This window comes from Alternaria ethzedia (genome assembly GCF_023757985.1).
Source record: "Alternaria ethzedia strain BMP 0044 chromosome Unknown scaffold_3, whole genome shotgun sequence".
NCBI classification, from domain to species: domain Eukaryota; kingdom Fungi; phylum Ascomycota; class Dothideomycetes; order Pleosporales; family Pleosporaceae; genus Alternaria; species Alternaria ethzedia.
Genome location: NW_026056196.1, coordinates 522,434 through 547,766, shown reverse-complemented (window position 1 = coordinate 547,766; position 25,333 = coordinate 522,434). Strand labels below are relative to the sequence as shown.

The 25,333-nt window shown below is 53.0% G+C and overlaps 6 protein-coding genes across 6 annotated transcripts; 2 read left to right on the top strand and 4 right to left on the bottom strand.

The window, feature by feature from the left end:
* Positions 1-6,191: 6,191 nt before the first annotated feature.
* Positions 6,192-7,809, top strand: J4E87_001675 (uncharacterized protein; the record flags this gene model as incomplete). The annotated part of the gene is made up of 5 exons (XM_049373316.1): positions 6,192-6,315; positions 6,366-6,428; positions 6,478-6,560; positions 6,608-7,005; positions 7,056-7,809. 5 exons carry the CDS (start codon positions 6,192-6,194, stop codon positions 7,807-7,809), a joined length of 1,422 nt encoding a protein of 473 aa, XP_049236686.1.
* A 2,429-nt stretch (positions 7,810-10,238) lies between these two features.
* Positions 10,239-11,167, bottom strand: J4E87_001674 (uncharacterized protein; the record flags this gene model as incomplete). Its single annotated transcript, XM_049373315.1, has 3 exons — positions 10,239-10,410; positions 10,472-10,653; positions 10,706-11,167. 3 exons carry the CDS (start codon positions 11,165-11,167, stop codon positions 10,239-10,241), a joined length of 816 nt encoding a protein of 271 aa, XP_049236685.1.
* Positions 11,168-12,588: 1,421 nt separating this feature from the next.
* Positions 12,589-14,009, bottom strand: MOB11 (Maintenance of ploidy protein mob1; the record flags this gene model as incomplete). Its single annotated transcript, XM_049373314.1, has 4 exons — positions 12,589-12,967; positions 13,015-13,108; positions 13,161-13,338; positions 13,926-14,009. The coding sequence occupies 4 exons, from the start codon at positions 14,007-14,009 to the stop codon at positions 12,589-12,591; spliced, it is 735 nt and encodes a 244-aa protein (XP_049236684.1).
* Positions 14,010-14,267: 258 nt separating this feature from the next.
* On the bottom strand, positions 14,268-17,732 carry J4E87_001672 (uncharacterized protein; the record flags this gene model as incomplete). The annotated part of the gene is made up of 7 exons (XM_049373313.1): positions 14,268-14,727; positions 14,775-17,104; positions 17,152-17,251; positions 17,302-17,419; positions 17,467-17,489; positions 17,542-17,557; positions 17,609-17,732. The coding sequence occupies 7 exons, from the start codon at positions 17,730-17,732 to the stop codon at positions 14,268-14,270; spliced, it is 3,171 nt and encodes a 1,056-aa protein (XP_049236683.1).
* A 1,813-nt stretch (positions 17,733-19,545) lies between these two features.
* Positions 19,546-20,844, top strand: J4E87_001671 (uncharacterized protein; the record flags this gene model as incomplete). The annotated part of the gene is made up of 2 exons (XM_049373312.1): positions 19,546-19,617; positions 19,696-20,844. The coding sequence occupies 2 exons, from the start codon at positions 19,546-19,548 to the stop codon at positions 20,842-20,844; spliced, it is 1,221 nt and encodes a 406-aa protein (XP_049236682.1).
* Positions 20,845-22,590: 1,746 nt separating this feature from the next.
* Positions 22,591-23,629, bottom strand: J4E87_001670 (uncharacterized protein; the record flags this gene model as incomplete). Its single annotated transcript, XM_049373311.1, has 2 exons — positions 22,591-22,821; positions 22,877-23,629. 2 exons carry the CDS (start codon positions 23,627-23,629, stop codon positions 22,591-22,593), a joined length of 984 nt encoding a protein of 327 aa, XP_049236681.1.
* Positions 23,630-25,333: the final 1,704 nt, after the last annotated feature.

Genomic DNA, 25,333 nt, shown 5'->3' with positions numbered 1-25,333 from the left:
TTTCGGATAGTCGGTTGGTGGTTGATATTAATGTATAGGGCGTACTTGACAGCGAGCGTAAGTAGCGACGGAGTAAACTGAAAAGCGAGGTATCAGTTACTTGATATACGATTGGAAGACTGTCGACGATGCTGGTAACCACGACAACGAGAGTGTGAGATGTTCTGGGTAGGTAAGAAACGCGGGAAGGTAAGACAGCTATATACTCACAACCAGGCGAGTACTTAGTCTATTCAATCTACCTCATCGAGCATATCACCGCAGATCGGACATGCACTGAAGCCTCAGCGCTTGAGCCAAGGTCATGGATCAACTCCACGCGTCAATGCGAAGCTACAACCGCCTAGCGTCGACGCTTCTGACGGCTGGAGAAAGAGGCTGGATAGAGATCGCGCGTGCCGTAACGATAAACACCGCGGAGACTTCTGCTACATCATTGGATGCCCTTTCATCCGACCCCTCAGTTAGTTCCCCACCATTTCACTGAGAATGCGCGTGAACAAAGCCCGTCCCGCCTCTCGTCTAAACTTATCTCAATCCCAGCCCGTGAGTAACTTTTGATCGCGATTGCTGCCATTGTATTGGCTACCCTGACGCAATGGTTTCAGCCTTCTGGTCCATGTATTCTGCCTGTCAATTGACCGGTGACATGCTGCCTAATGCAAATCTCGATATGTTGAGCTCGGTTTCCGTGGTATGCAACCTCTAAGACAGCTGCTCAACCGAAGTCTCGTAACTGCGGGTTTAGGACGATCGCTCCGTGCAGCATCCTAGCGCCTTCCTTAGAGCAATATACGTGCGTTCTGTAGACCCCGATGTGGAGTGTGGCGGGGCGTCGTTATTCATCAGTTGTGCGCGTCTCATTGGCCGACATGCAGGCGGATCTGCAGGGTGGTGTATGGTGAAAATGTAGCTCGCTCAATCGGACTATTGGAAGGCAAAATGCAAGGATGACGACGGATGGGATTGGTGTCAAAGAGACGAATGCCCCAATTGATGTCAAAGATCGGTTCCCAATTCGGAACGACGCTTACGTGCGCTAGCGCAACGCTTGTGGGGTACATGTGGCTTTCGCCTTCGCAAGTGTCTTCAGCCGCCCCAACCCACCTTCTCCAGTGGAACCGTTGCATGGGAACGCTTGGGACGGGCTGGGGGAGGCTGGCAGGCTGGCCTTGCGGGCGCATATCGATAGTATGCCGCTTATTGCTGGCTGGCTGGCTGCAGGCTGGCGCATTTGCCTCCGTCGGCTGGTCAACCCTAGAGAACGCTTAGATTGTTGGGTAAGACTGGTTGCATTCGTGGGATTCTGTGCGATGGAAACATGGCATTTGAAAACAATACCACTACCCTTGGCTACGATGTGGATTTGCAAATATTGCGATGGTAGACATATCTGACATGAGATGCGCATATGTCAGACGTACCATTGACGTCACACCTGGGCACACTCGAGTCGTCCTCCACCCTCTATGCTGATTTATCCCGCAATCGTGGCGCTAAGCAGCTGCATGTACTCGACAGCTAACCTTCAGTAGTCATTCCTATTGCAGCTTCTCGTGCGGTCAGTGACACGGTGAGGCTTTCCGCGAGTGACGAAAGTAGGTTTGATCATCTGACCCCGCACAGCGCCTGCCTTTCCCAGACACACATATGTACATCCAACACCGCGGCCAGCGTATGACAGGGAGCCGAGCCGAAGGGGTCTGTGTTGGTGAGGTTGTTCGGCCTCGGCGATCACGATCTCACGATGGATGGACCCTCCATGCTGATCCATGGGACAGTGGCGCGCCAACCGACAATTTAGTCCCCGCAGGGTCCTTCTCTACTTCCCTTCGGTGTCCTTTGGACTGGTACTCCGAGACAGAACCAACAAAGTCCGCCGGACAGTAGCTAGCTGCGTCATGGGTATGCCAGGCGTGGGATGCTCATGTACCTGGACCTAGGTAAAGGTTGCTTCGGTATGAAATATCCGGAACAATCGGCATCCGGTGGAGAAGACTCGGGCTACTCGGCCGCGGTATCTTTCGAGGATCGCAAAAGTGCAAGCTTCACATAGGCGTTGCATGATATGAGCGGAGATCTCTTCGGCGCACTGCTCCGGCATCGCGTCTTGGACACACATCTGATCACAATGCCTAAGAAGCCAACTCAAGTTAGTATGGGACACTGGCGTCAGAGGTACATTACATACGAGATATGTACCTATGGACTTGGCGACATCCCATGCTGATAGCATTTGGTGGCTGTGTGTAGTCTTGTCCGTCCCCCGCTATACGCCAGGATGTAGGCCGTGGAGAATGTGGTACAAGCCCCAGTCTTCACTGACAAGTCCAACTCTTGTCGAACCTTATCGAGACCTACTTGCCCTCCCCAGCACGTTTGACGCCTCCTGCTACATCGTTTGCACCTTTTTCAATGCTCGTGGATACATCGGCAAGGCCTCGTGCAACCGGCCGACCGGCACTGCCTGTGGCGCCCTCGACCTAAGCAAAGGCGCTCAGAGTCAGTATATTTTCATTTGTAGTTAGTACAGATTAATCTACCGTTTCGCCCAAGCCTCGTCCAACCGCGCCAACAACCCCTCCTAGAGTGTTTGTAACGCCGCCAACCGTATTGCCTACAGTGGACGTGACAAACTTGACGCCAGAAGTTACACCGCTTTCTTGCTGGCCGATAGGCATGTTGACGATTGGTCTTGGAGGTTGGTGGGTTGTTTGTTTGTTCCAGGGTGGTCGCGATGCTAGTTCCCGAAGATAGTAAAGTTTGTTAGATGCCGGCTAAGTGGTAGTGAGCTTTGGTGATATCCTGTAGCGTCTGTGCTGCGATGGTGCATTTATGATCCACGGATTTAGTGACGTCATGGGGCTTCGCAACAGCAGACGCGCGGTGCACGTTGGAAATCCTGCATCGTGCAACCGCAAACCTCCTCCTCGTGATCCCAGGCATGATCGCGACTCGGCCCGTGTCAGATGGCGTTTGCGTCGTCCAGTTGTCGCCCTCTCCGCATTATCTCGCGCAAGTACCAGCTGCGGACGCGGCAGCCACAGGCGTTGTCCGGGGAAGTTTCACGAACTCCTCATTGGCATAGTTCCCTCCTCGGCATCTGCATCAGAGATGACTGGCGTTGCATACACGATCGCCATCGGCTGGCGCGACCATGGATCCTCTTGTTGTCCTGACAGCAGCTGGCAGTCCCATCTCGACGCATGACACCAGGAAAACTTTGCAAAGTCCAGCTTCTTGCGATGACATTGCGCGCAAGCAGGACCTAGCACAGGACCTCGAGGAGGCCTTCAGAGAAGCTGCGACGAGCCCGGTGGCCGAGTGCTCCTAGATCCAGACGCGCAGGACGCCTCGGCAGGCCGCAAGCCACGGAACGCGAGCTCAGAGGCTTGTGCGAATATCATTGGCAGAACACCGTTGTGGCCTGAATCTAAGGCAGCTATATCGTAGAGATACACAAGGCTGCCGTATTACTTGCGGCCGACACTCGCAACCGGCATCAGGTTCTCTCCGACTGTAGGGCCTCATCGGGGCATACGGACGAGAAGCATGCGCGCATGCTCTCAGGCAACCCCTCTCGCTGCGAACATATGATGAACTGATTTCCCCCCAAGAGGTTCGATACTTACCTGTAGCTCGTCAAAGCTCGCCTACACTTCGATACACCCAGAAACAACGCCAATACACGATCGAACCAAACCTCGACCGAAATCATCCTCAGTCCGATTCGCATAACCACATTGCGCCCTCGACCTCGAATCATCTACGAATCGCGCGCCGAACGTTCGAGATGACGTCCTTGTTCCCACATCCTCCTTACGCCGAAGACCAGCCGTATGCGCGCAGTATCCTATACCTGCATGTCATGCGCGCTTCAGCCATGTCATTTTCCTTCTTTTCAATCCTCCAGTTTCCAGCCTCTATCATCGCAGCACGATACCGTAATTCCCCGATCGATTACGCTACAATCCTATCTCGTACGCTCAAGACTGCCGGTCGCGGCCTCGTTCTAGGAACAGCAGCTGGCGCGATCATGACATGGGGCCGCATGAGAGGCCGAGAGGAAATAGAGTGGAAAGATAGGTCATGGCGGATACTGGAGAATCATGGCGAAGTGAAAACAGATTGGGTCACACTTGGCGCGGCTGGGACCGGTGCTGCCGGGGCTCTGATCGCTGCACGGAGCGGCCGGGTGCCGATAACTGTTGGGAGTGCCATGCTGGGAGGAGCTGGTGTTGGTATGGGCACTGGAGTGCTGTACATGATCGCGTCATTCGCATCGGGGAGGAAGCCTGCTTGACGACGGGAGATGCGAAACCGGACCATGCCTCTGGTATAGAGTTGACCCACGACGAGCTCTTGGTAACGCCGAAGGCTATATGCTTGCATGCTACCGTCCAGTCTGGGTCGCGCTCAACATTTCCTGGTACTGGTATTCGGGCCATTTGAAGCTGCCACGCGGACCCTAGACCTTCGCGCTGCTCCGACACATAGCCACGATTGTAATATATCTGCTTATCAAGGCAATGGTTCTGGACGGTTGAGTCACCACAAGCTCACTTGTACGTCTTTGTAGCAGTGCAAAATTCTTAGAAGTTACGCTTGCCCTTTCTCGCTGCGCAGCGTATAGTGGAGTCTCTAATTCGTGCTGAACAGATCGATTTTATGCATCTCCGGGGAAAAGAGAAAACCGATGAACTGCGTCAAAAGGAAATCCCACATCTCGGAATGCGTGTATGCGACATCGTGCGTTTCGGCGGCCAACGTTGGGCTAACCTTAAAAGAATTTTGAAGCTCCAACCTTCTACGTTGCTACGCAATCTTCGAGCTCCGCTCCACACTCTTATCTTTTTATATTTTTGCTTGTTTGCGTATCTGCGAGATTGACTGTTCACACATGACGGTGATGTGGTTTCACGCGTCATTGGCACCTTCTCTTTACGCGCAGGCGAACGACCTCGGTCTGACCTACTACCAGATGCAAACCTCAGGCCGTTGCACTTCTGGATGCGATACAGTGCGCCCATCAAGCTATTCCGCCCGCCGATGACCTCATCCGAGCAGGCTTCTTGTAGGTAGCCCAATATACGAGCGCACAGATCGCCGGCAGTTTCCCGTCTGATCTTGTTCGTCCGACTTCCGCTGTCGCAATGCTATTAAATGAAGGATACAGTATGACGATCCCAAGTGGGCACTGGGCGGAACGTCAGTGTGACCCTCTGAAACGGTCTTGGGCCGAGTGACCTCCGCCGTCGCATCGAGGGCGCGTTACCCAAAGCCGTTGTTCTCGAAACATCCCCGGAACGTGATACCTGTTGAACACGCTTGAGCTCCTACAATCTCCACGCATTCACGCAGACTGCTCCACCACGCAGCCTTTACCTCCGAGATGATATTGTTAGAATTGCGCCGTCGCCGTATTCGATTCTTTCGCTTGCAGACATCCCCACAGTCGTGCTGTCCGCTGCTTCGCATTCACTATATCTAACGCTCTCCATTGGGTCTTGCCCTTTAAGCGGCGGCCCCAGATTCGCTGCGACAGGGATCGGTTACTAGACACGCTGTGATCGGTCCAGGTTCCAGGATGAATACGTTACACCAAGTCCTCCGTACTAGCGCTGGCGGATGCCCACTTGCGAACGAACAATTGGCGCCTGCACACAACACCCGCTTCTCATGTCTCTGACAGCCACGAACCGGACCGCGCAACAGGCCCCGTTGGACGTCTTCGGCTGCGCAGTCTCCGAGATGTTGGAAGCCAGCCATCTCTCATGTAGTGCGCTGTTCGTGTAAGAGAATTAATTGAGAGGCGGCAAGTGCGATATCCAGACCGTCGCACCATGGAGTACGACCGGCTTCTATAGCGATGACAAGCCTTTTGAGTGGCATGTGTAAAGTGCAGCCAGCAAGCACATCCACGTGAGGGTGACCGACGGGAGACTAGACCGTTTGGCAAATAGAAGGGCCTCTGCTTAACTTGTTTCTGTAAGTGTTAATATGCAGTAAGTAGCAAATTGCGGGGGACCTCTTGGGAGACACCCGGCTGTGCCTGCCTTGGGCGCGCGTAAGGGGACAAGGGTTTCGCAGCCCTTGACCTTGTTCCGGGTTTATATGAGGAAGCCCACCCACCAGCAGGGCGAGATGTGGTTTTCGCGATTTCTTCAGGTTTCTGAGAGTAGGTCGTCGAGATGCCTACCTATCCTCTTCAACTCACCTGCCTGGGGGTGATCTACGGCACTCCCCTTCTGGCTTCGATATTCGTTATTCTGAGGATATACACACGGCGGAAGCTGAACTTACGATTGAGCTGGGGTATGGCGTTCAACATCTCTTGCGCGAACCGTACTGACCTGCTTGTATAGATGACTGGCTTATCATACTTCCGTTACTGCTTTCCATAGCCCTCATAGGACCTTCTCATCGACGTACGTACTGATGTAAGCGCCGACACTGGCTCTCACTGACCCTGAACAGATGTCAAGATGTGGCATGTTGGCGTGCATATCTGGGAGGTGCCGCCGAACGAGATAGAACCAAACTATGACGAGTACTATGCCGTATGTCTACTCTCACCATGCCACGACGAGATAACTAACAGCAGCAGGTTGTCATGGCGTTCAACCTCTTGAACATCCCCATATTACCACTCGTCAAAGCGTCGATCATCCTTCTCCTCCTTCGGGCCGGTTCCGTTATTGAATGGCTCAAGCGAATACTCTACGCCATCTTGGTCTTCACTGTTGGAAGCGCATTGATACCATGGTTCTTGTACATCTTCATCTGCCCACCTCTAACTGGAAACACTTGGAAGCCGAGGACTTTCGGCAACCTGCATTGCATGGGCAGACATAAAATGGGCGAGATGTTGATTTGGGTCACATGCGCCAACCTACTCACCGATGTTCTGATCCTTCCGATACCTTTCATCATTGTGCGAAGAATGATGAGTGCTCGATTGAGGTCCCGTTTGGTGGTCTTGGTGGTCTTTACTTGCAGTCTCGCGTAAGTCACACTGATCTATTATGCGAGGATAATAGCTGACCTCTCCACAGTGTCACTGCCATCGGCGCGGCAAAAATCTACCTATCATATCGCGACCGCCTCTACACTCTATTCAACCCCGATTGGACCTATCCGATCGACTACTGCATCAACCACATTGAAAACAACGTAGCAATCATCGTAGCCAACATACCGATTCTACGCGGCCTCGTCACACGATGGATCTTCAACTTCCGAACCAAAGCGACGCCTATAGACCGCGAGTTTCGTGGTGATTGGCAACAACAACAGCAACAACAACCGAGGAAATCGGACGCTTCAGACTTCAGCCGCTACACAAGAAAGAATCGTGTGGTACAGAAGATTCTGCCCTGCATCCAGGATGATTTTTCCAGCAGCCTGGCCTCGCGCTCCAAAGGCGACCTCAGCAGTAAGGTGGACTGCCGGCCAGATTTCCCACCTCGAATCTGCACCACAGGGGAACAGCGCTACCAGAAACGAAGTTATTTTCCCCGATCGCGAAGGAATAGCTTGGATCGGTATAGCACGGCCGACTCCTGCGAGAAGGGTGACATATTAGAGACGGTTAGGAGTGTGGGTAGTTTGGGTTCTGCGCCAACGCTCGTGGAGAGTAAAGATGCGTATACGGAGTGGAAAAGCATGGACAGCCCAACGCTGAGCCCCACAGCGAGGTTCTCCACGCAGACGTTATGCCCCATTGCGCCGTTGACGCCGGCGAGGTTGCGGGGGATTGAAGATGATGAGGTTGACGAGGAGATATACCCATACCCGAGAGCATTATGATACCATAGCGAATGAACAATATACGATGAATCTTGATATCTGCAACGTCTCGCTGTGCTCACGTTCAAAACTTAGCTACACATTCTCATCAACAATTCCGCAAAACTGCAAGACACCACAAACCCGACCCGCCCAAACAACGACCCGAAAAACCCTCACCCTCCTCGACCCAACCCCAGACCCCTTCATGTCGGCAGTCACACATCTGGTACGTACCTACCTTTACGCACACCCAAGTCCCGTACGCCCTATCCGAGTGGCGGGTTTCCGTTGTCTCAATTTCAGTAAAGTTACGTTAGCCTGCCACCAGCATCCAACCACACCACGGCGGCGCTCAGGCCCGTTTGTCCGCAGGGGTGCGCATGGCGAGCGATGGATCTGGGGTATAACCGTCCAACCCGTCATGGTGTGGTACTTGCCTTGTCAAGACGCAATCCGAGCCGTTCCTTTGCCGCAGGGGTGGTCGAGTTGCTGATCATGCTGTCTGTGCGTCAGCGTGTCTCGTGTCGTGTCGTGTCGTGTGTTGCGACGTGGGCGAGGGGTGGAAGGTCATCGCGGGTGGCGGGGATGACTGGAATGGATGGCCTGGGTGCGCTGCGATGGACTTGCAATCAGTTCTCGCACTTCTTGTCTACGTGACGAATGTATTCGTGAAATGCGCTGCGCTGAGACTTCTTGATCCCAGGCCTATACAACAAGGTCGTCTCCTTCACATACCCAGATACCCTACAGCCAAGGCAATCCAGACTCCAACGACCCCAGACCCAATTCCCGCATCCCAATCTCCGTTACACAGGATTCGCGGGTCCAATCTAGAGTTTTAGTCCCACCATCCCCTCGCCTTCGCAACGGCGGGAAGCGCATTCGGTTTCTCGTTGCTTATTCCTCATTACCCAGATCGCGCGGAAACCTTACTTGAAGCAGCAACTGTCGTCCGACTGGCAAAGCTATTACGCACCTCCACCCCCATCGAGGCACGGAATCCACAACTGGGGCATCGCCGAGGCCTTGGGCGGAGAAAGAAGAAAAACAAGAGTTGAGTGCCTGGGCGAAATCTCTCAGCAAGCGCGTACTCTCATTTCACGCGTTGTGTTGTGCGATGATGCACGCGACGGAAAGGATCTTGCCTGCGCGTAAGCGAGGGGTACAGTTGTACGAAGGCACAAAGGTAGATGTTTGTATCCTCCAGTCAACGTCGTCCTCGCACCTCCCTCACGCGCACCCAATTCTTCACCCTCGCACCACACACAAACCTACTCGTCTACACCTACCATTCAGACCAGCCATCCCCTTGCCCAGTGTGTGGCAAAAGCCCACCCCTTCCTCGCCCTGTTTCCTTTTCCCCCATCCATCCATCCATCCAGCATCCTCCTCCATTTCCTCCGTAACTCGTGACATTTGCCCACCCGCCCAGCATTAGTACACCCCATTAGTCCAGTCCAGCCCATATCCATGTAATATATCAGATTTTCGTTAGCGCCCGCCCCGGCTCAATATGGATAATCTCCCCTCTTCGGTGCGGAGCGAAGCGGTCGCTCGCGCATCGCCGGCTGGCTGGCGGGGGTACGTGTGATGTGATTTTCAAGAATGGGCGTGAAAGATCTTGTTCGGATGTCATTTGCCTAAATGGATATGCAGGGTTTGGAGGATGTGGTGATCGGTAGGTGATGGTGGGAAGGCTGGAAATGATGGGTAGGGCGGGTTCTTACTCAGCTGTGTTTCTTGAGGTAAGGGCGTATCTGGGAGGTGCACTGTGGAGTGCATGATGAGCGTTTGGGGACGAAGGGGATTTGGGCGTGGCGGAATGGCGTGCGCTCGTGATAGGATGGCTTTTGAATATCGGCTAGGTTTGGTGCTGTGAGTGGTCTCTTGAGTTTTGAAAGGACGTTTAATGCCTTGGACTTTTCGGTTTCCACCAACCATTCTAGCTGCTTCATTGCACCACCAGCCATGTCTCATGATTTCTTTCTGTTGAGTTCACGCCACAGTGTGGGGTTCTTGAGCGAGTGTAGAGTGCCTTGTCATTGAAGGCGTAAATATCTTGCCGTACAGCGTTGCAATGAACGCCATTGAACCTCCCTGTGCAAAGTCTTAGTCTTGCTAGCATACATGTTACCTCCTTCTGGACCCAAGAAGAGGTAATGAGAAGAAAGACGGTACACTCGTAGTAACGTCACCGGCAAATCCGGCACTGAAGACGTAATGGAGAGATTACCATGCGCCATTCGTGGCGCAACATGCAATCCATTTTGATGCAAATATTTTATTGATAGGGTATCCATGCATGAGAAAACATCCATCATCTGACAAGACTTGCCAACCAGCCTCCAAAGATGAGCGGACACAAGAGAAATGAGAAAAGAACGTGACGATCGTGAAAGAGGGCTGCCAAAAGCGAAGGGTGACGCACGGCATCGGCGTCACCGATGCTATATCGATATTAAAGCTAGTATGCCAGCGGCGAAGAAAGCCATAGTAGGGGAGCCAGACATGAGGCTCTGGGCGGCGGAAGCCTCGCCAGCCAGCACTTTGTCGTCATTACGGATGCAGTTTGTCTTGGCTGTAATTTCCGCGGGACAGACTACGCGTTTGAAGTTCGCACTGTGTGACGTTAGTCTATATAATTTGTGTAGCCTGCGGATCGAGATGAGGGCATGTTTACCTAGGGTACGATGCATCCTTGAACCAATCAAAGCGCCATTCGCAACCGGCTCTCAGGTTCTCGGGTAGCTTTTTGCAGTCCTCGGTGGAGCTGACACCCATCATGAGCTCACCGAAGACGCTTTGGTCCACGCCATACTGCTGGGCGCATGCATTTGTCGATGTTGTGTTACCGCCAGGAATCTAGATAGTTCAGCTTTGCTATTATGATGATGAACGTTTATTGAAGGCTTACTGCAAGTGAAAACCGGTTTCGGTCGGTTACATCGTAGGCGGTATTCGAGGCTTGAACAATCATGCTCTTGCCGATCAGAGGCTCACTCGTAAAGTCGAGCTGGTAGCATGCGCAGCACCAGGCGCCCTCTATACCTCCGTGAGTAAGTTCGGGTAGAATAAAGGCACCGGCATAGCCATATGAAACAGTGTCGTTGATGGCCCATGGCTGCTGGCTGGAGCACTGAAACGCGGAACCGCCGTTACAACCAGTGCCGGCAGCATCGTCCGTGGGCTTGTCGTCGGCCGTACACGATTCTACCGGACTCGAGAAATCTGCTTTGCCGTTCCAACCACATGATGGCTTACAGCAGTCCCAGAAACGAGATGTGACGGCCTCTCCAGTATAGTTGAGATGTGCGCATCGTGCAAAGACCGCGAAGAGCTCGACGGCAAGGGCGATATTGCGGAGATGTTGCGGCATCATTGCGGAATGAGTGATCTGAAGTCGAAGTAGAAACCGAATGGCATGGTTTGTTAGCCAGAGTGATCCGCGCGCAGTGCCAGGAAATTGTATTTGAAGGATACTGAAAAAGAGGGGTCCCTTCTTTAGTCCGGCTGCAAGGAGAGATTAAACTGTTTTCGATACTCGAGGCCGAGAACCATCATGCTGTGCACCGTGCAGGGGTGGGCGGAGCTTGGGTACTGAAACGGTACCCGGGGTAGTGGCATCTGAGAGGTCAGAGAGCCGCTGTCACAGTTCCCACACGCTGTCAACCTACCCGATGCCTTGACTTGCATTGTCTGGCCTTATAGATTGCCCCTGTCATTGCCTCGTGGTGCATTTTCCCCACACTCTGCACGCAACGTTGTATCGCTCCCCGCAATTCGGCAATCGCGACATCTGCTCGCAAGGTCGCGTAAATGAATGCCGGGAAGGACGCGACAAAACCGAGGAACTTGTACAGCTGGGTTGCCCGTTGTTGTGCTTTATGCTCGCTCTCGTGTTAGACGAGAAGGTTTGCCCAATGTCTCACGCTCCGCCCTGCCCCCCTTCAGGGCTCATCTCGGCTATTCTCGCGACCGTTCAAAACGAACTTCTCCGCTTCTTGAGCTGCAACCGTTCACACCGCACTGCCGTGTGACGCAACCTTGAAGGCTGATAATACTCCGGGCGCTCGGTTCACGTGGCCTCAAAGAGGTTGAGCACCGTAGCTGAATAGGGAAGCAGATGCACCCGATTGGCCGCAACTTCAATATCGCTACCAGACTAGAGGCCATACTGAAGCACGCAGTAACCGTTTTGCTAGGATGCTTTGAACTTTGTGTAAACAGGTTGCTAGCATCGCTCCGGCTGAATCGACGTCGTCAGCATAGTCACTGGTCATGCGTAATAGCGCGTTTGTCATATAGCAGTCGCCATCGCCAACATCGCTAGACGGTGTTCGCAGTTTCGCGATTAGGAAAGGACCGAAGTACGTGGCATAAGTATGGACCGGATGTTTGGTTGAGAGGGCAAGGCATGAACGTCTTCCATGTCTACTATCTGCCAAGCCACCGATACACGAACTCTGCCCCACCCGGCGTTCGCTCAAGTCTCCAAAGTCCACTCTGCTGAGACAGCAAACGCTCTGGAACTTGGATACGAGTTGCCGCCTGGGCAGCTCTTACACCCCTGGGCTGGATTCCCGGCGATTGCCGTCGAGATGTGCGCGGTGGATTTTGAAATCATTATGTTAATTCACCGCTACTAATACATCGTTAACAAGCGTACATGCTCGTAATACCTCCGTAGTTATGCAAATTGTGCATATGCTCCTCAACGCCGTCAAAATATGCTCGTCACGCGTAGAGTCTCGTGTCTGTTCTCCGTCTCTCATACTCTAGTCGAGCGCCGGGATGCGCTCAATCACTTCTCAGCATGCTCTCCACCAAATCACCCAACGGTCCCCAGAAGTCCTTGCTCCCACTTGCCAGCCCATGCTCGTCTATGAACAGCACATAGTGCTTGAAGCTGGTGTTGAGATGAGGCTCCAGGCCCAACTCGATGATGACGGGGTAGTGGTGGCAGTAGATATGTGCGTAGACGCGGTATAGACGCTTGAACATATTCCTGATGAGCGCTGGAAATGTCTTGGGGAAGGGAACGCCGATGCGCGAGGGAAACATGGACTCGTTGTCGACATTGGACTGTATCCATGCCATGAGGTGTTCGATGTATTCGGGTGCGGGCATCTTGGTAGGCTTCTTGTAATTCTCGGAATCTTGCCAGAGGTACTCAAACCTGTCGATAGTCAGCATTGCGCATATGTGGACTTGGTTCATACTCACTCGTCGGTCGCTTTCATCTCAGGACAGCTTTGTGGCGAGCAGAACTCTGTGATGGAGCCATAGAGCAGGTTGATCTGGTTGTAGAAGTCGACGACTGCGGTCGCGTATCAGCACGAGTCCCCAAATCGGCAGAGATATGCTCCTACCATTGACGGCAAGCCACTCGTCCTTGTCCTCGCCTTCGGGTAGCTTGACAGCCTTCCTTAGACTGCCGCTACCGAGTGTGGCCTCGGCATACTGCTTCAGCTGCCAGCTGCTGGTGCCTCGATTCTTCGACGGCTTGAACGGTGCGCGAGTTCGCGGGTTGCTAGCGCAGAAGTCAGCCTGTGTTCGTAGTATGAATCTCCCATCTCAAGCGAGACTTCTCTCCAGCCTTCTGCCATGAACTCAGATGTCTCTTTCGACCTGGCATATCCCAATAATGTCGCATGGCCTGCACATTGTGGTCTTGTCACTATTGATCCGTGTATTTGCGCAACTCCGGCGCCAGGCTCAGGCGCGACAGGCTAGCGATCAAGGACGCGATTTCGTCTCGTGGGTCGTATATCCTGCAGTAGAAGAGCGGAAAGGGAGACGAACATTGTACTTATAAATCCCGACATATCTACTCTCGATTCGTGCTATCGTATGGACCGGTACTGCGTGCGTGCGTGTGTGCTATCTGCTGTCGCGCATTCCGATGGTTAGCCAAGGCAAACAATACAAGGTAATGGGACTGCGACAAACCTGGTAGCAACAAGAAGTAGAAGGTGAAGGTAAACAACGTGAGCGAGCGACAAGAAGAGGGTAACAGAGAAGGGCAGAGAGTCAATGACGTTGGATGGGCTGGCTTGGGGGAGGGGTGTTTGGACAGGACCCCACAATCAACAATCGCGACCGCCGCAACCACCGGCCTCGATCGCCGCACTAACAACTTGGTCCAGATGTCGCGCCCACCCAATTGGCCCACCCTCAACTTTCATGTCTGCTTTTTCCGTCTGACCGCCTCGAGACATGTTGGAAGAGATGCGAGACGAATTTCCGCTGGCAGCGCATTGTAAAATCTGTCTCTCCTATGCGCGGGCTGGATGTTGTCGCAATGACTTTCGTGAGCGCATCACCGAGATATACCAACGGAGGTAATTCGGAGAAGAAAAGAAGATATCGTAATGTTTTTGGGAGGTCTACTCTAGGTCTATTCTAGGTCTAGGATATACGCTGACAACTTCCACCGCTGATGATTACCGCTCCATACCCACACATCCTGTCAGACCTCACTTGCTGAAGTACGGGTCTTGCTCAAAATAGTCGCCTTTGTCACGACCACGTCCGTTGCGACGACCGTTCTGCGTCTGCGGCCTCGAGTCGGAGCCACCGTCCGTCATGGTCTCAAACTCATCCGGTTCGTAGTCCTGCATGCCCGTCTTGATGCGCTGAAGTTGACCAGCTACGTAATGGTGGAGACGATCCTCCATTGCCGACTTCTGGTCAAGGGCAGCTTGGTCCAGTACACCGACCGAGTTCTTGCGTTTGATCGGGCTTGTAGCGTCCTCCTCTTCGCCGTTGGTTGAGGTCTCTCCCCAGTCACTTCGGAAGCCTATGCTACGGCTAGTAGAAGATCGGCGGAGTGTCTGGCGCTTCGCTGGTTTGCCTGTCGTGGTGAACACATCGTCGAAGTAATGGTCGGCAGCGCCTGTAGGTGTGCGCGGCGTTTGTGGCAGACGGCACGTCATGCTGCACGTCGTTAGTGAAGGTACTATACGTAATGTCGTTGAGCTTACCCAGTGTCGTGAATCATCTTCGCAATCAGACCGGTCCAGCCGCACTGATGCGTCGCTCCCAAGCCACGGCCGGTATCACCATCGAAGAACTCGTGGTACCACATGTAATCTTTCCAGTTCGGGTCAAAGTCGAGCATTTGGTTGCCGTCGTTGATGGCCCTTCTACCGTCATCTCCGCGAGCAAACAAATGCTGAAGACGATGTTGAATCTCCTCTGCAACGTGGCCGAGATGCATGTAGTCACCCGACCCCGTAGGGCACTCAACCTTGAGATCGTTGCCATAGTAGAGATGGAACCTCTGGCAAGACTCGATGAGTAGGAAGTTGACGGCTAACCAGATGGGACCTCGCCAGTTGCTGTTGCCACCAAAGAGACCGCTGTCTGAGTCACCGGGAAGGTAAGCTACCTCATACTTCTGACCATTGACGTCCATGCTATAGGGATGATCCTTGTGGTATTTCGAAAGCGATCGGATGCCGTGGTCGGCGAAGAACTCATCCTCGTCCAACATTCTCTTCATTATCCGCTTCAGTCGGTCTTCGTTGACAAGTGACAGAAGCAAGCGGTCGCCCTTACCACGTTTGGAGAGCGTATGGATGTTGCGCTTCGAAGTTTCGGGACGGTGAGCAATGAACCATTCCACTCGCTTCTTGAAGCTGGGCAGGCGGTTGATAACCTCCGGCTCTAGCGTCATAGTCGAGTACAGAGGAATGAGACCGACCAGAGAACGGACGGGCATCTGATGGCTCCATGGACCACCCCAAGAGATGGCATCATAGTAGAACCCGTCCTCCTCGTTCCACAGCGGCTTCGACTCGCCGTCGCTGCGGAATTGCATAGCGTCGCTGATCATCAAAAAGTGCTCGAAGAACTTGGAGGCCATGTCTTCGTAGATGCGTCGTCGCTTGGCGAGCTCAAGGCAGATGTTCAGCATGTTCAGACAGTAGAAGCCCATCCAGCCAGTACTGTCGGCCTGCTCCAGGGTACCGCCGGTCGGCAATGGGTCTGAACGGTTGAAGAGACCAATGTTGTCGAGACCGAGGAAACCACCTTCGAAGATGTTCTTTCCGTCAGCGTCTTTTCGGTTGACCCACCACGTAAAGTTCAGCAACAGTTTCTGGAATACGCGCTCGAGGCAATCAAAGTCCTCACGTCCGTACATCTTGCGCTCAATCTTGAAGACCCGGAATAGCGACCAGGCATGTACCGGAGGGTTCACGTCGCCAAAGTTCCATTCGTATGCCGGTAGCTGCCCGTTCGGGTGCATGTACCACTCACGTGTGAAAAGGTCGAGCTGCTTCTTGGCGAAGTCGGGGTCGATCATGGCGAGTGTGATACAGTGGAAAGCACTGTCCCATGCGGCGAAGAAGGGGTATTCCCAAGAGTCGGGCATGGACAAAATATCGTCCAGGTACATGTGCTTCCACTCCTTGTTGCGTATAGCCTTGCGACCGGGTGGTGGAGGAGGCATGCCAGGGTCGCCGTTAGCCCACTGGTCCCAGATGAAGTGGTAGTATTGCTTGCACCACATCATGCCGGAGAATGCCTGACGCTGGATGTTGCGCAAATCGTCAGCGATTGGGAGAGGGCTGATTCTGTAGTAAAATTCGTCGGCTTCGGCGCGACGCTGTTCTATAATGTCGTCAAACATCTCCTCGTCAAGGAATCCGTCGTTTCTCTTTGAGAGCCTGAAGCGGACTACAGCGCACTCGCCAGGTGGGACACCGTCGCCTTCGTCGAACGCGTACCAAGCACCGCACTTGGTACCAGTGTTCTCAGGATTGACAGCATCCTTCTGCTCGTCCACGATGCGGCGATGGATAGCGTCCTTGACATATGGAACCTTGTTCTCCACGTTCCACAGCCCCTTGTAGTTGGTGTCGTTATCGGTGAAGAGAAGCTCGGGCTGTACGTCTTCGCCGCTCGGGCCGGTGCCAGGGGACGGGGAGAGCTGGAAGTAGCGGTCACCCAGCTTGTGGTGTTTCGACTGCGCCGTTGTTGGGCCAATCTTGGTGATTGAGGGTTTCAGACTCGGGTCCTCGTGGCCCCATGCCCAGGTATTCCTGAACCAACAGTGAGGTACAATGTGCAGCGGCGCCGGTTCTGGGCCACGGTTGTAAGCTGTCACTCGGAAGCACATCTCCTCTGGATCGTCCGCTTCCTTCGCAGTCTCGATGAAAATGTCCCAATACCGGTCATCGTCGAAGATGCCTGTGTCAACGAGGTTGTACTCCTTGTCCAACCGCGTTCGCTTCGCGTTCGTCTCGATGAGTTCTTCGTATGGGAATTTCCGCTGAGGAAGTTTGTACAGGAATTTCATGTACGAGTGCTGCAACTGAATCAGCGGTATTTCTGTAGCGAGCGAAGCCAACATACAGTTGGCGTGTTGTCCAGGTGGAAATGGCACTCCTTGAGCGACTCGCCGTGGTTACCCTGTGGGTTGGATAAACCGAAAAGGCGCTCCTTTAGAAAGTCGCTGCAAGAAAGTCAGCGTGTATCGCAAGAGTGCCACTAGCGCACACATACTCCTTCTCGTTCCAGAAAGCGAAGGCAATGTTCTGGAAGCCGTGTGTATCAGACACACCAGCAATGCCGTCCTCGCCCCAGCGAAAGGCGCGCGACCGCGCCATGTCGTGCGTGAAATCTATGAGGCATTAGAGAAATCGGATGGCACCGAAGGCGAGTACTCACGGCTCCAGGCATCTCCATCAGCGCTGCAGAAGTTTGTTAGTAGCATACCATGGCGTTGACAGCAAGGGTACTCACGAGTAATCTTCGCGGACTGGACACTTATTAGATTGATTGCAACATATTCATGGGAATAGAGACTGACCAGTTGCCCACTGCCTCTCGGCAACGTAGGGGCCCCATCGCTTCCAGTAGGCGGTGCGTTCTCGGTCCTGCTTCAGACGCTTCTCCTCTTCGCAGAGGTACTCTTGATTCTCAATGAGAACCATGGTGACAATGTGTGCCGGAGGGGTGTAGGAGGAGTGTTGACGGCAGACAGCAAGTGAGGTTTGGGCGTTGGCGCGTGCAGCGGCGTCGAAGGAATTATTTCCTGCAGGTAGTATGGAGCAAACAATGGGGTAACTCAGACGATCAAGATAGTGGAGAAGAAGTAGGTGGGGTAATGTATATGAGAGACGCTGATGGCGAGGGAGTCCAATGTTTGGAGGTGGTGTGCATAGAGGAAGAGACAGAAGACGGACGGGATTTTGTCAAGGCGCGTGTCTTGGTGGTGGCTACCACCGACTTTGGACGCAGGAACTCGCGATGCATCATAGGACGGCAACCGTGCAGCGCGGGACTTATCGCGAACGGCTGACCTAAGCCCACTCTAGCCTAACGCCCTCGTCCGCCAGGTTTCAATCCCATGTCCAGCGAGCCGCAAAAAGGCTGGCCAGAAGCTTGGAAATGCCCATGCCCGCCGCTGCAGCAGCGTCGGCTACACGTGTCGCCCATCTGTTGAGCCGCTTTCAAAATCTCTGCGCCAAAGTGTTGAACGCGCTTACTGGGGGCGACGCCAGCCTTGAACAAGCAACCACGATAAAGACGTTAGTCTCCGGCCCTCCCCACCGTGCCATCGCCGATCGGACCTGGCCAGCTTCGGAAGGCCCTTCTGGGGTGTGGAGTGGTGACAGCGGATCCCGGCATGGGGATTCGCATGCCACACGTATCGACTTTGGAGCGTGGTGTCGACCCTGCTTCCGCGGCATGCAGCACAGTTATGTACAAGAGTTGGGATGCATATAGTCGCGTTTCCGAGCCTGCGCGCCAGACGCCAATTCACGTGATGTATCACCGACATCCAACGGGTAGCCCCAAGCAAATTCAACTTGGCTACTCATGTGCGGGAGGTCAATGGTAATGAATGACGTCATCAGCTGCATGTCTTCGGTGCGAAAAGGTCGAGTTTAATATTATGAAACGAATGCACACGAGCCGAGAAGTTCAAGAATACGATACAGCGTCTTACGACTCTCGCAAGGGGGGCTGGGAAGTCGGTGTGGCAGGTCTGGCCGCCCACATGAACTTTGACCGGAATCGATTAGATGTTCCCATTTGAGCAGCGCTCATATCATGCGGCTCAGTCCTACTCCTAACCGCGACATAATAGTTTACTTTCACCTCTGGATCCAACAATGCTACCGAGTGATCATGTTAGTGCACGTATTGACCAGAATTTGTACAGTAGCCGCCCAAGTCATCATCGCTAGTCGTGAATTGCTGATGCATGAATAACCTCTTTCACATGCCCCCAAGCGCAGAGCTGGAAATCTGGCAAGTGTAAAGAATTATATCCAAACGCCGCACGAGGTCTATGCAAAGAGTGACAAGCTTGCCAGAAGATTGTGATGTTTCCAAGCAAACCTCGAATCGCTGGAACTGTGCATCGCAAGAATAGACGTAGGTATCAGACTACCTAAGTCGAAACGAGGAATTTTGTTCTCGAGGTCAATCGCGGGTGCTTCTTTTGCGTATCCACCAAGTCGAGGCACGATTTACAACCGTGCAGATGGCTACATAGTCTTGTATCATGTCACTTTAGTCGCCATGAGCGCTGCGTAGCCTTCCCATGGCGCTTGCTCTACTTAGGTATGCTATGGTGTTGATAGAAAAACATAGAGGGGCGTGGACCAGAGCTGGCCGCTAGCGCCTGCCACGGCGATTCTTCGGGCCGCGCCATTGATGGTCAGGTACGCGGCCGCTCAGCTCTACCAAACATTACACGTCTCCCAAGTCCGACACCCTCACACAGTCACGCCCAAGATGCTCGTCTCCCTCACAGTCGGAAAGGTCGATGCTGGAGTAGCAGTGCTACTGACAGAAGACAAGCGTCTCGTGAGCCCCTCAATGCCGCCCAGCGCTCAACGCAGCGCAAGCGCATCCTTGCTCTTCATCTGGCTGACGTAAAGGTAGATTGAGTTCCCTTCTATATTGCTACCCCCCGACATCTCGTCGGGCTCCATGGTGGATATCGATGTTGGAAGAAACTACAAAGCCGAAGCCGACGCCCAGAAAGCCTTCCATGAGCTCCAGTCGGAGATCTTCCGCACCTTTGGCCAGCGCACCCCCTCAGCCCCCGTCCTCAAATGCCGCAATGCCACGCAAACCTCAGTCGTTCTCGAGTGGGACCCCATCGATATCGCGACCGCCGAACTGCGCAGCCTCACACTATACCGCAATGGCAACAAGGCAGGCACAATACCCAAGCCCAGTGACGTGCACAGCACCAAGCTGAGTGGTCTGGCAGTCGACACGGAATATCAGTTCCATTTAGTCCTCAAGACAAGCGCGGGTACTTTCAGTAGCGAGAAGCTGTTGGTACAAACACACAAGATGACGGACTTGTCTGGTATCACCATCACGCCCGGCCACATGCCTGCGGCTCTCCGAGAGTCTCTACAGCGGTCTGTGGAAAGAATCGGCGCCAAGATCGCGGACAATGTGCGCATCGATACCACGCACTTCGTATGCACCGAAGGCAGAGGGCCTGCATGGGAGAAGGCGGTCGAAAACAACATACCTGTAGTCGTCCCGGATTGGGTCATAGGCTGCGAGAGGGAGGGCAGGATCGTCGGTGTGAGGGGTTACTACCTGAACGCGGACCCTAGGTTACGAAGCGTCGGTCCAGGAGGTTCCCAGCAACCCGCCCAGCAATCACAACAGCAGCCTCAGCAACAACAGCAGCAGCAGCAACCCAGAAGTCCCATCATGAGCCCGCGCACCGAGGTGACACCACCTACACCCGAGCAACCGAGACGTGACCGCGATACCGACGGTACAGCACCACCCCCTCCGCCGCCCAAAGACGACGTTAGCGAGAAGAGCGAGCGAAACTCAGTGGAACCGAAGACGCAGACAGAAGAGCAAAAGGCTCGAACCGAGGATCTCAAGCCGCAAAATGGGAAGGAACCACAGCAAGAGGATAGCGAGGAGGACGAATCTGAGCCTGAGCCCAACGACGAGAAGTCTCTGGAAGCAAGTTTACCACAGAGACCGAAGCCAGGCCAAGCATCAGCTGAAGACGATGGCGATGGAGCCAGTTTTCAAGATGTGGAAATTTAGTAGAGGTGCTGAGAGGACATGTCAAATCTGGAATGCCACAGCGTGTCGACCTGGCTACCCATCTGCAGCATTGACTACAACCACGACTATAGCATTGTAATGATACCAATTTTCAAGACCACATTGCGGTTAAGATGACAGTTCACGGCCTTCTATTCGCGATCTGACTGCACTAGTCAGGGACATTGTCCCGAAATCACGGACCTTAGCGCTAACGTACTCGAACCCATCTCATTGGGCCAAGCCAGCATGTAGGGAGGATCCCTAATCGACCCACGAACACTAAGATCTTACGGCCGGTCAAAGCATCATATCCCACTCTATATAAATTCCGTCGTATGCCGCAATGTACCGATGCGCAGTAAGTCCAGTCTTCCCATCTCCTGGACTGCGGAGCCGGCATCATAGCAATGTCTCTTTTTAAACTTCCCGATATCATCATAACATTACAAGTACCCCTTCTCTACCTACTCAACATCCTTACCCTTGCCACCGGACCCGATCACCGCCTCCCTCGTATCGCTATCACTCTCCCTCTTCTCCTTCTCCTCGCCGCTCAATCTCTTTACCGAGAATGGGGGGATGCAGGTTGGGGCTACAACCTAGCAATCAACTGTGGAGTGGGCGCTCGTGTGTTCACCTATGTTGACTGGATCTTACTGGGGAGCCCCGACAAAGACGGGTGGTACAAGATACAATATGAGAAGGATGAAAATGACAAGAAGAATGACGACGTGAAACAGCTGGATTACAGAGACAGACCCGGTGGTGCAGGGAGAAGTTTCTGGAGCAGAGCATGGTGGGCTCTTCGTCTCTCGACGTGGAGCCGTTACACGGGATGGAGTAGTCAGGTCAAGAATGTGTGCATGGAAGTACCGGGCGACTACCCTCGTCTGTAAGTCTACCCCCAACCTATCATCCCCGACTCAACTAACCCAACCAAGTAAATTCATCGCCCGAAAGCTCGTACGCGGCCTCATCTTCTTCGTCATAAAAGACATTATAGTCTGCCACTCCGCCGCATCCCCCCACGGCTCCTGGATCGATATCCGCACGCAGAAACCACACCAGCCCTTCCCGGTTGACTCTCCCTTCCTCACTCGCTTCTACTACACTTGGCTTCATATCATGCTCACATTCACCACCATGGAGTTCTACAACATCGCTTACGGCATTGTATCCGTAGCCACCGGTCTCGCTAATCCACGAGACTGCCCCTCCATGTTTGGTAGGTTCCGCGATTTGTACAGTGTGCGCAGCGCTTGGTCTGTGGTGTGGCATCAGCAATGCCGTCGTATTTGCTCTCCGCTTAGTGTTTGGTTAGCGAGGGATGTGCTGGGTTTGCGCAAGGGTTCTTTTGCGTCCAAGTATGTTCAGCTTTTCGTTGCGTTTGGTATCTCGGGGTTGGTGCATGGGGTAGCGAGCATGTTGGTGAATTGCGAGTTTGATGACGACGGCGCGTTGTGGTGCTTTTTGTTGCAGGCGGCGATCATTATGGTGGAGGATCATGTTATTGACTTGGGGAAGGCGATGGGGTTCAAGGATGGGTTGTTTTGGCGTGTGGTCGGCTTTGTGTGGATGGTGGGCGCGTTGGGGTGGAGCCTTGAGCCTTGGGTTGGTAGAAATATTGCGAGAGGTGTTTGGGTGCAGAATAGGGAGTTGGATCTGTTTGGTATTGGGCCTGTGGTGGTTGCGTAGAGTTTTGGATCGAGTCTTCAAAGGAAGATCTGATGAGCTATCGACGTTTCAGTGTAGCGTGTACTTTTTGACTGGCTTGTCGCTTGTGAGAGCTTCGCCATGCATATAACCATGGATATAGACGTCCCCAACGTAGCGATACTCATTGCTTTGACCATCCAGGCGGAGTATAATGGGTGTTGAACAACCAAACGGCACAACAACGACGTCTGTGCGACTCATGAAACCAGTTCCCATGCCCATCAATCCGTCCATCGTAATGCAGAAGGTTCTACCCATCTGTAGATAACACAATACGTTAGCAGAGACATTGAGACAGAAACTCTGAACGTACCATTCTGTTACCGAAGTTCTTTTGTATGAATGATCGTAGCTCATAGAGTTGCGGGTTGTCTGACTCCCCTTGTTGTTTGAACTTAGAGTCCAGCTGAAGTCGTGGGAATATCTCCTGGGTCCATGAAGAGAACATATAATAGCAGGCTCTCGTCCAACAATGCTCTAGTTCTTCAAGTGGCTGACCCAATGAGAGCGTTTTGCAGAAGTCGTCTACGCGCGGATGGTCCGACTCTTCGTCTTCTGTAATGTTGAAACGAGAGAGAAGCAGCACCCGCCAATTCAGAAAGGCCATGAGATAATCTTGTAGAGAGCACAGAGTGCCCACTGCCACGCCCGTCGTATCGATGATATCCATTTCAATGGCAGAGATCTCAAGCTTCCGCAACTCGTCCTTGAACTCGCATTCGGCGTCGCTGTAGCCCGCCGCCGAGAAGTTCTCCGAGGATAAGGCCGAGTTTTCTGGAACCTGTGCCCAGTTTGGACACCATGTGGGCAAATCAGTAAAGTTGACCTGAACAGGAAAGTGGATCGCTTCGCGCATCACATCAAGGCGATGCGTGGACCGAACGATGAGTTGGGTGACTTCCAGGTATAGAGACTTGACAGTTTTGTCATAGCTCACATTTAGGCGTTCGCGTATGTCTTGTGGAAGTATGCCTAGCACACCGAATACCTTATCTCTCGGGTTCTCGCTCAGCTTCCTCCGGCAAGCTCGCAAAACTTCTAACAGAGAGTTTGGACCCAGCGCCATGAGACGTTGGACATCTGGAAAGCTACTCGGTCCCGTCCAGAGGTAAGGGTCGCTTTCGTGTTGCCAAAGAGTATCTGATGCTCTCTTATGTAGGTCCCAGGGGAGTTTGGAAGAACCGCAGCAGACTATCTTGCTCTGTGCGTAATATACTTCCTGCACAACCCAAAGCCGACTCCAATAGTTCCTCCGGAAGAGAGTGTGCAAAGCTTTGTAGTCACCATGTTCCAAAAGGCTGGTCCATTCACTTGTCGCTTTGTAGGCGCTCAATTTCCCTATTAGTTGCATCGCCTGCCCGCTGTTATCCACTTCTCGTCCAAGCCAAATGGCAACACATGTTGCCTGTCGATATATCTTGTCCATCAACTGAACCTGCTTGGAACGCTCGACTTTATTCTCTTGGTCAATCGAGAGTCCGTCTATCCAAACAAGAACGGCGTGGTCTGGTTCGCGGATAGCCACTAAGGCATCGTAGAGATTCGCGTTGACTGAAATATGTGTCAAGCCATCCAAGGTCATTTTTCTCTTATCAAAGCCGTCTCCCCATGCATAAGATATTGCAATATAATCTGGTGGATGGAGAAGCGAACCGTGGACGATTTCGCACTTTAAGCCTTGTCCACGTTTCGGTAAGACCTTGATCAGCCGGAAATCAGTTGTTGCTTGCAGCTCTGTATACACGAATTCCCTTGCATCAGAAGTCTTCACAGAGCTGCTCCCTGTAGTAGCGAAATCTGAATCGGCGAATGTAATTCCTTCAGCGGCACCGGCATGTGCAATGCTTGTTCCAAGCTTTATGCCGCCGGTAGTGATGGTAAAGCGGTTCGCTGACTGGCCTGTGGAGGGTTGTTCTCGATAGATTCCCTCAACATATCGCCTCCTTTCCTCGAGGGTCTTATTTCTTGTCGCGTCATTCTGTGCAGATTAGCAATGCTCGGCTACGGAACCCTCTTTCGTTGATGCTACCTTTTGATCTGCGATATGTGGGGAAGGGCTAGTCTGTCCCAGGAGCGCTTGGAAACGATCGATAGCTTGCTGAGTCGTAGTAGGCAAGAGACTATTGTCTTGTTGTGTCTGGGTCTCAAACAGATAGTCGCCTCGTCTCATTGGCTTTGTGGCAGGCTTTCCTTGGCGGTGGTGAGTCTGTCTTATGTTCTTCATGATTCCCACGTATCGCGAATAACCACGCTCTTTGGTTCATCGCCGGGTTATATGATGGAAAGTGAAGCCAAAAGAAGCGGCTGTTCACGACGCAGTCTGATGCGGGGTTTTCAGCTGTGATGTGTCAGCCAGGCTGCAGAATTGTCCAAGCGAACACATGATGCTATTGGTCGAATACCAATCTTGAAAGACTGCTGTTTGTACGGCGGATCGGAGGTGCACAAGTGAATGTCTGGTAACGGATGGATCGGCGTCATGGTGTGAACCGTCTTGAGGTAGCAGACAGGTTCATGCGGTAAGGCACGCGAAGACTGACTATTCTGACTTCCAACCGAAACTTGAAGAATAACCCGAAGTGATGATGTATGCGAACTGCTTGTCAATTGGTGAGAAGGGTGAGCGCCTTGGATATTTTGTTCGATCCCCGAGTATATGATGCACATAGCACACCAGCCTCTTCTTCAACTGACCGTGTAGTACTATGCCCCTAAACGCCATATATGCATACATCTTCGTACCTTATTTTACATGCCACGACCATATCTA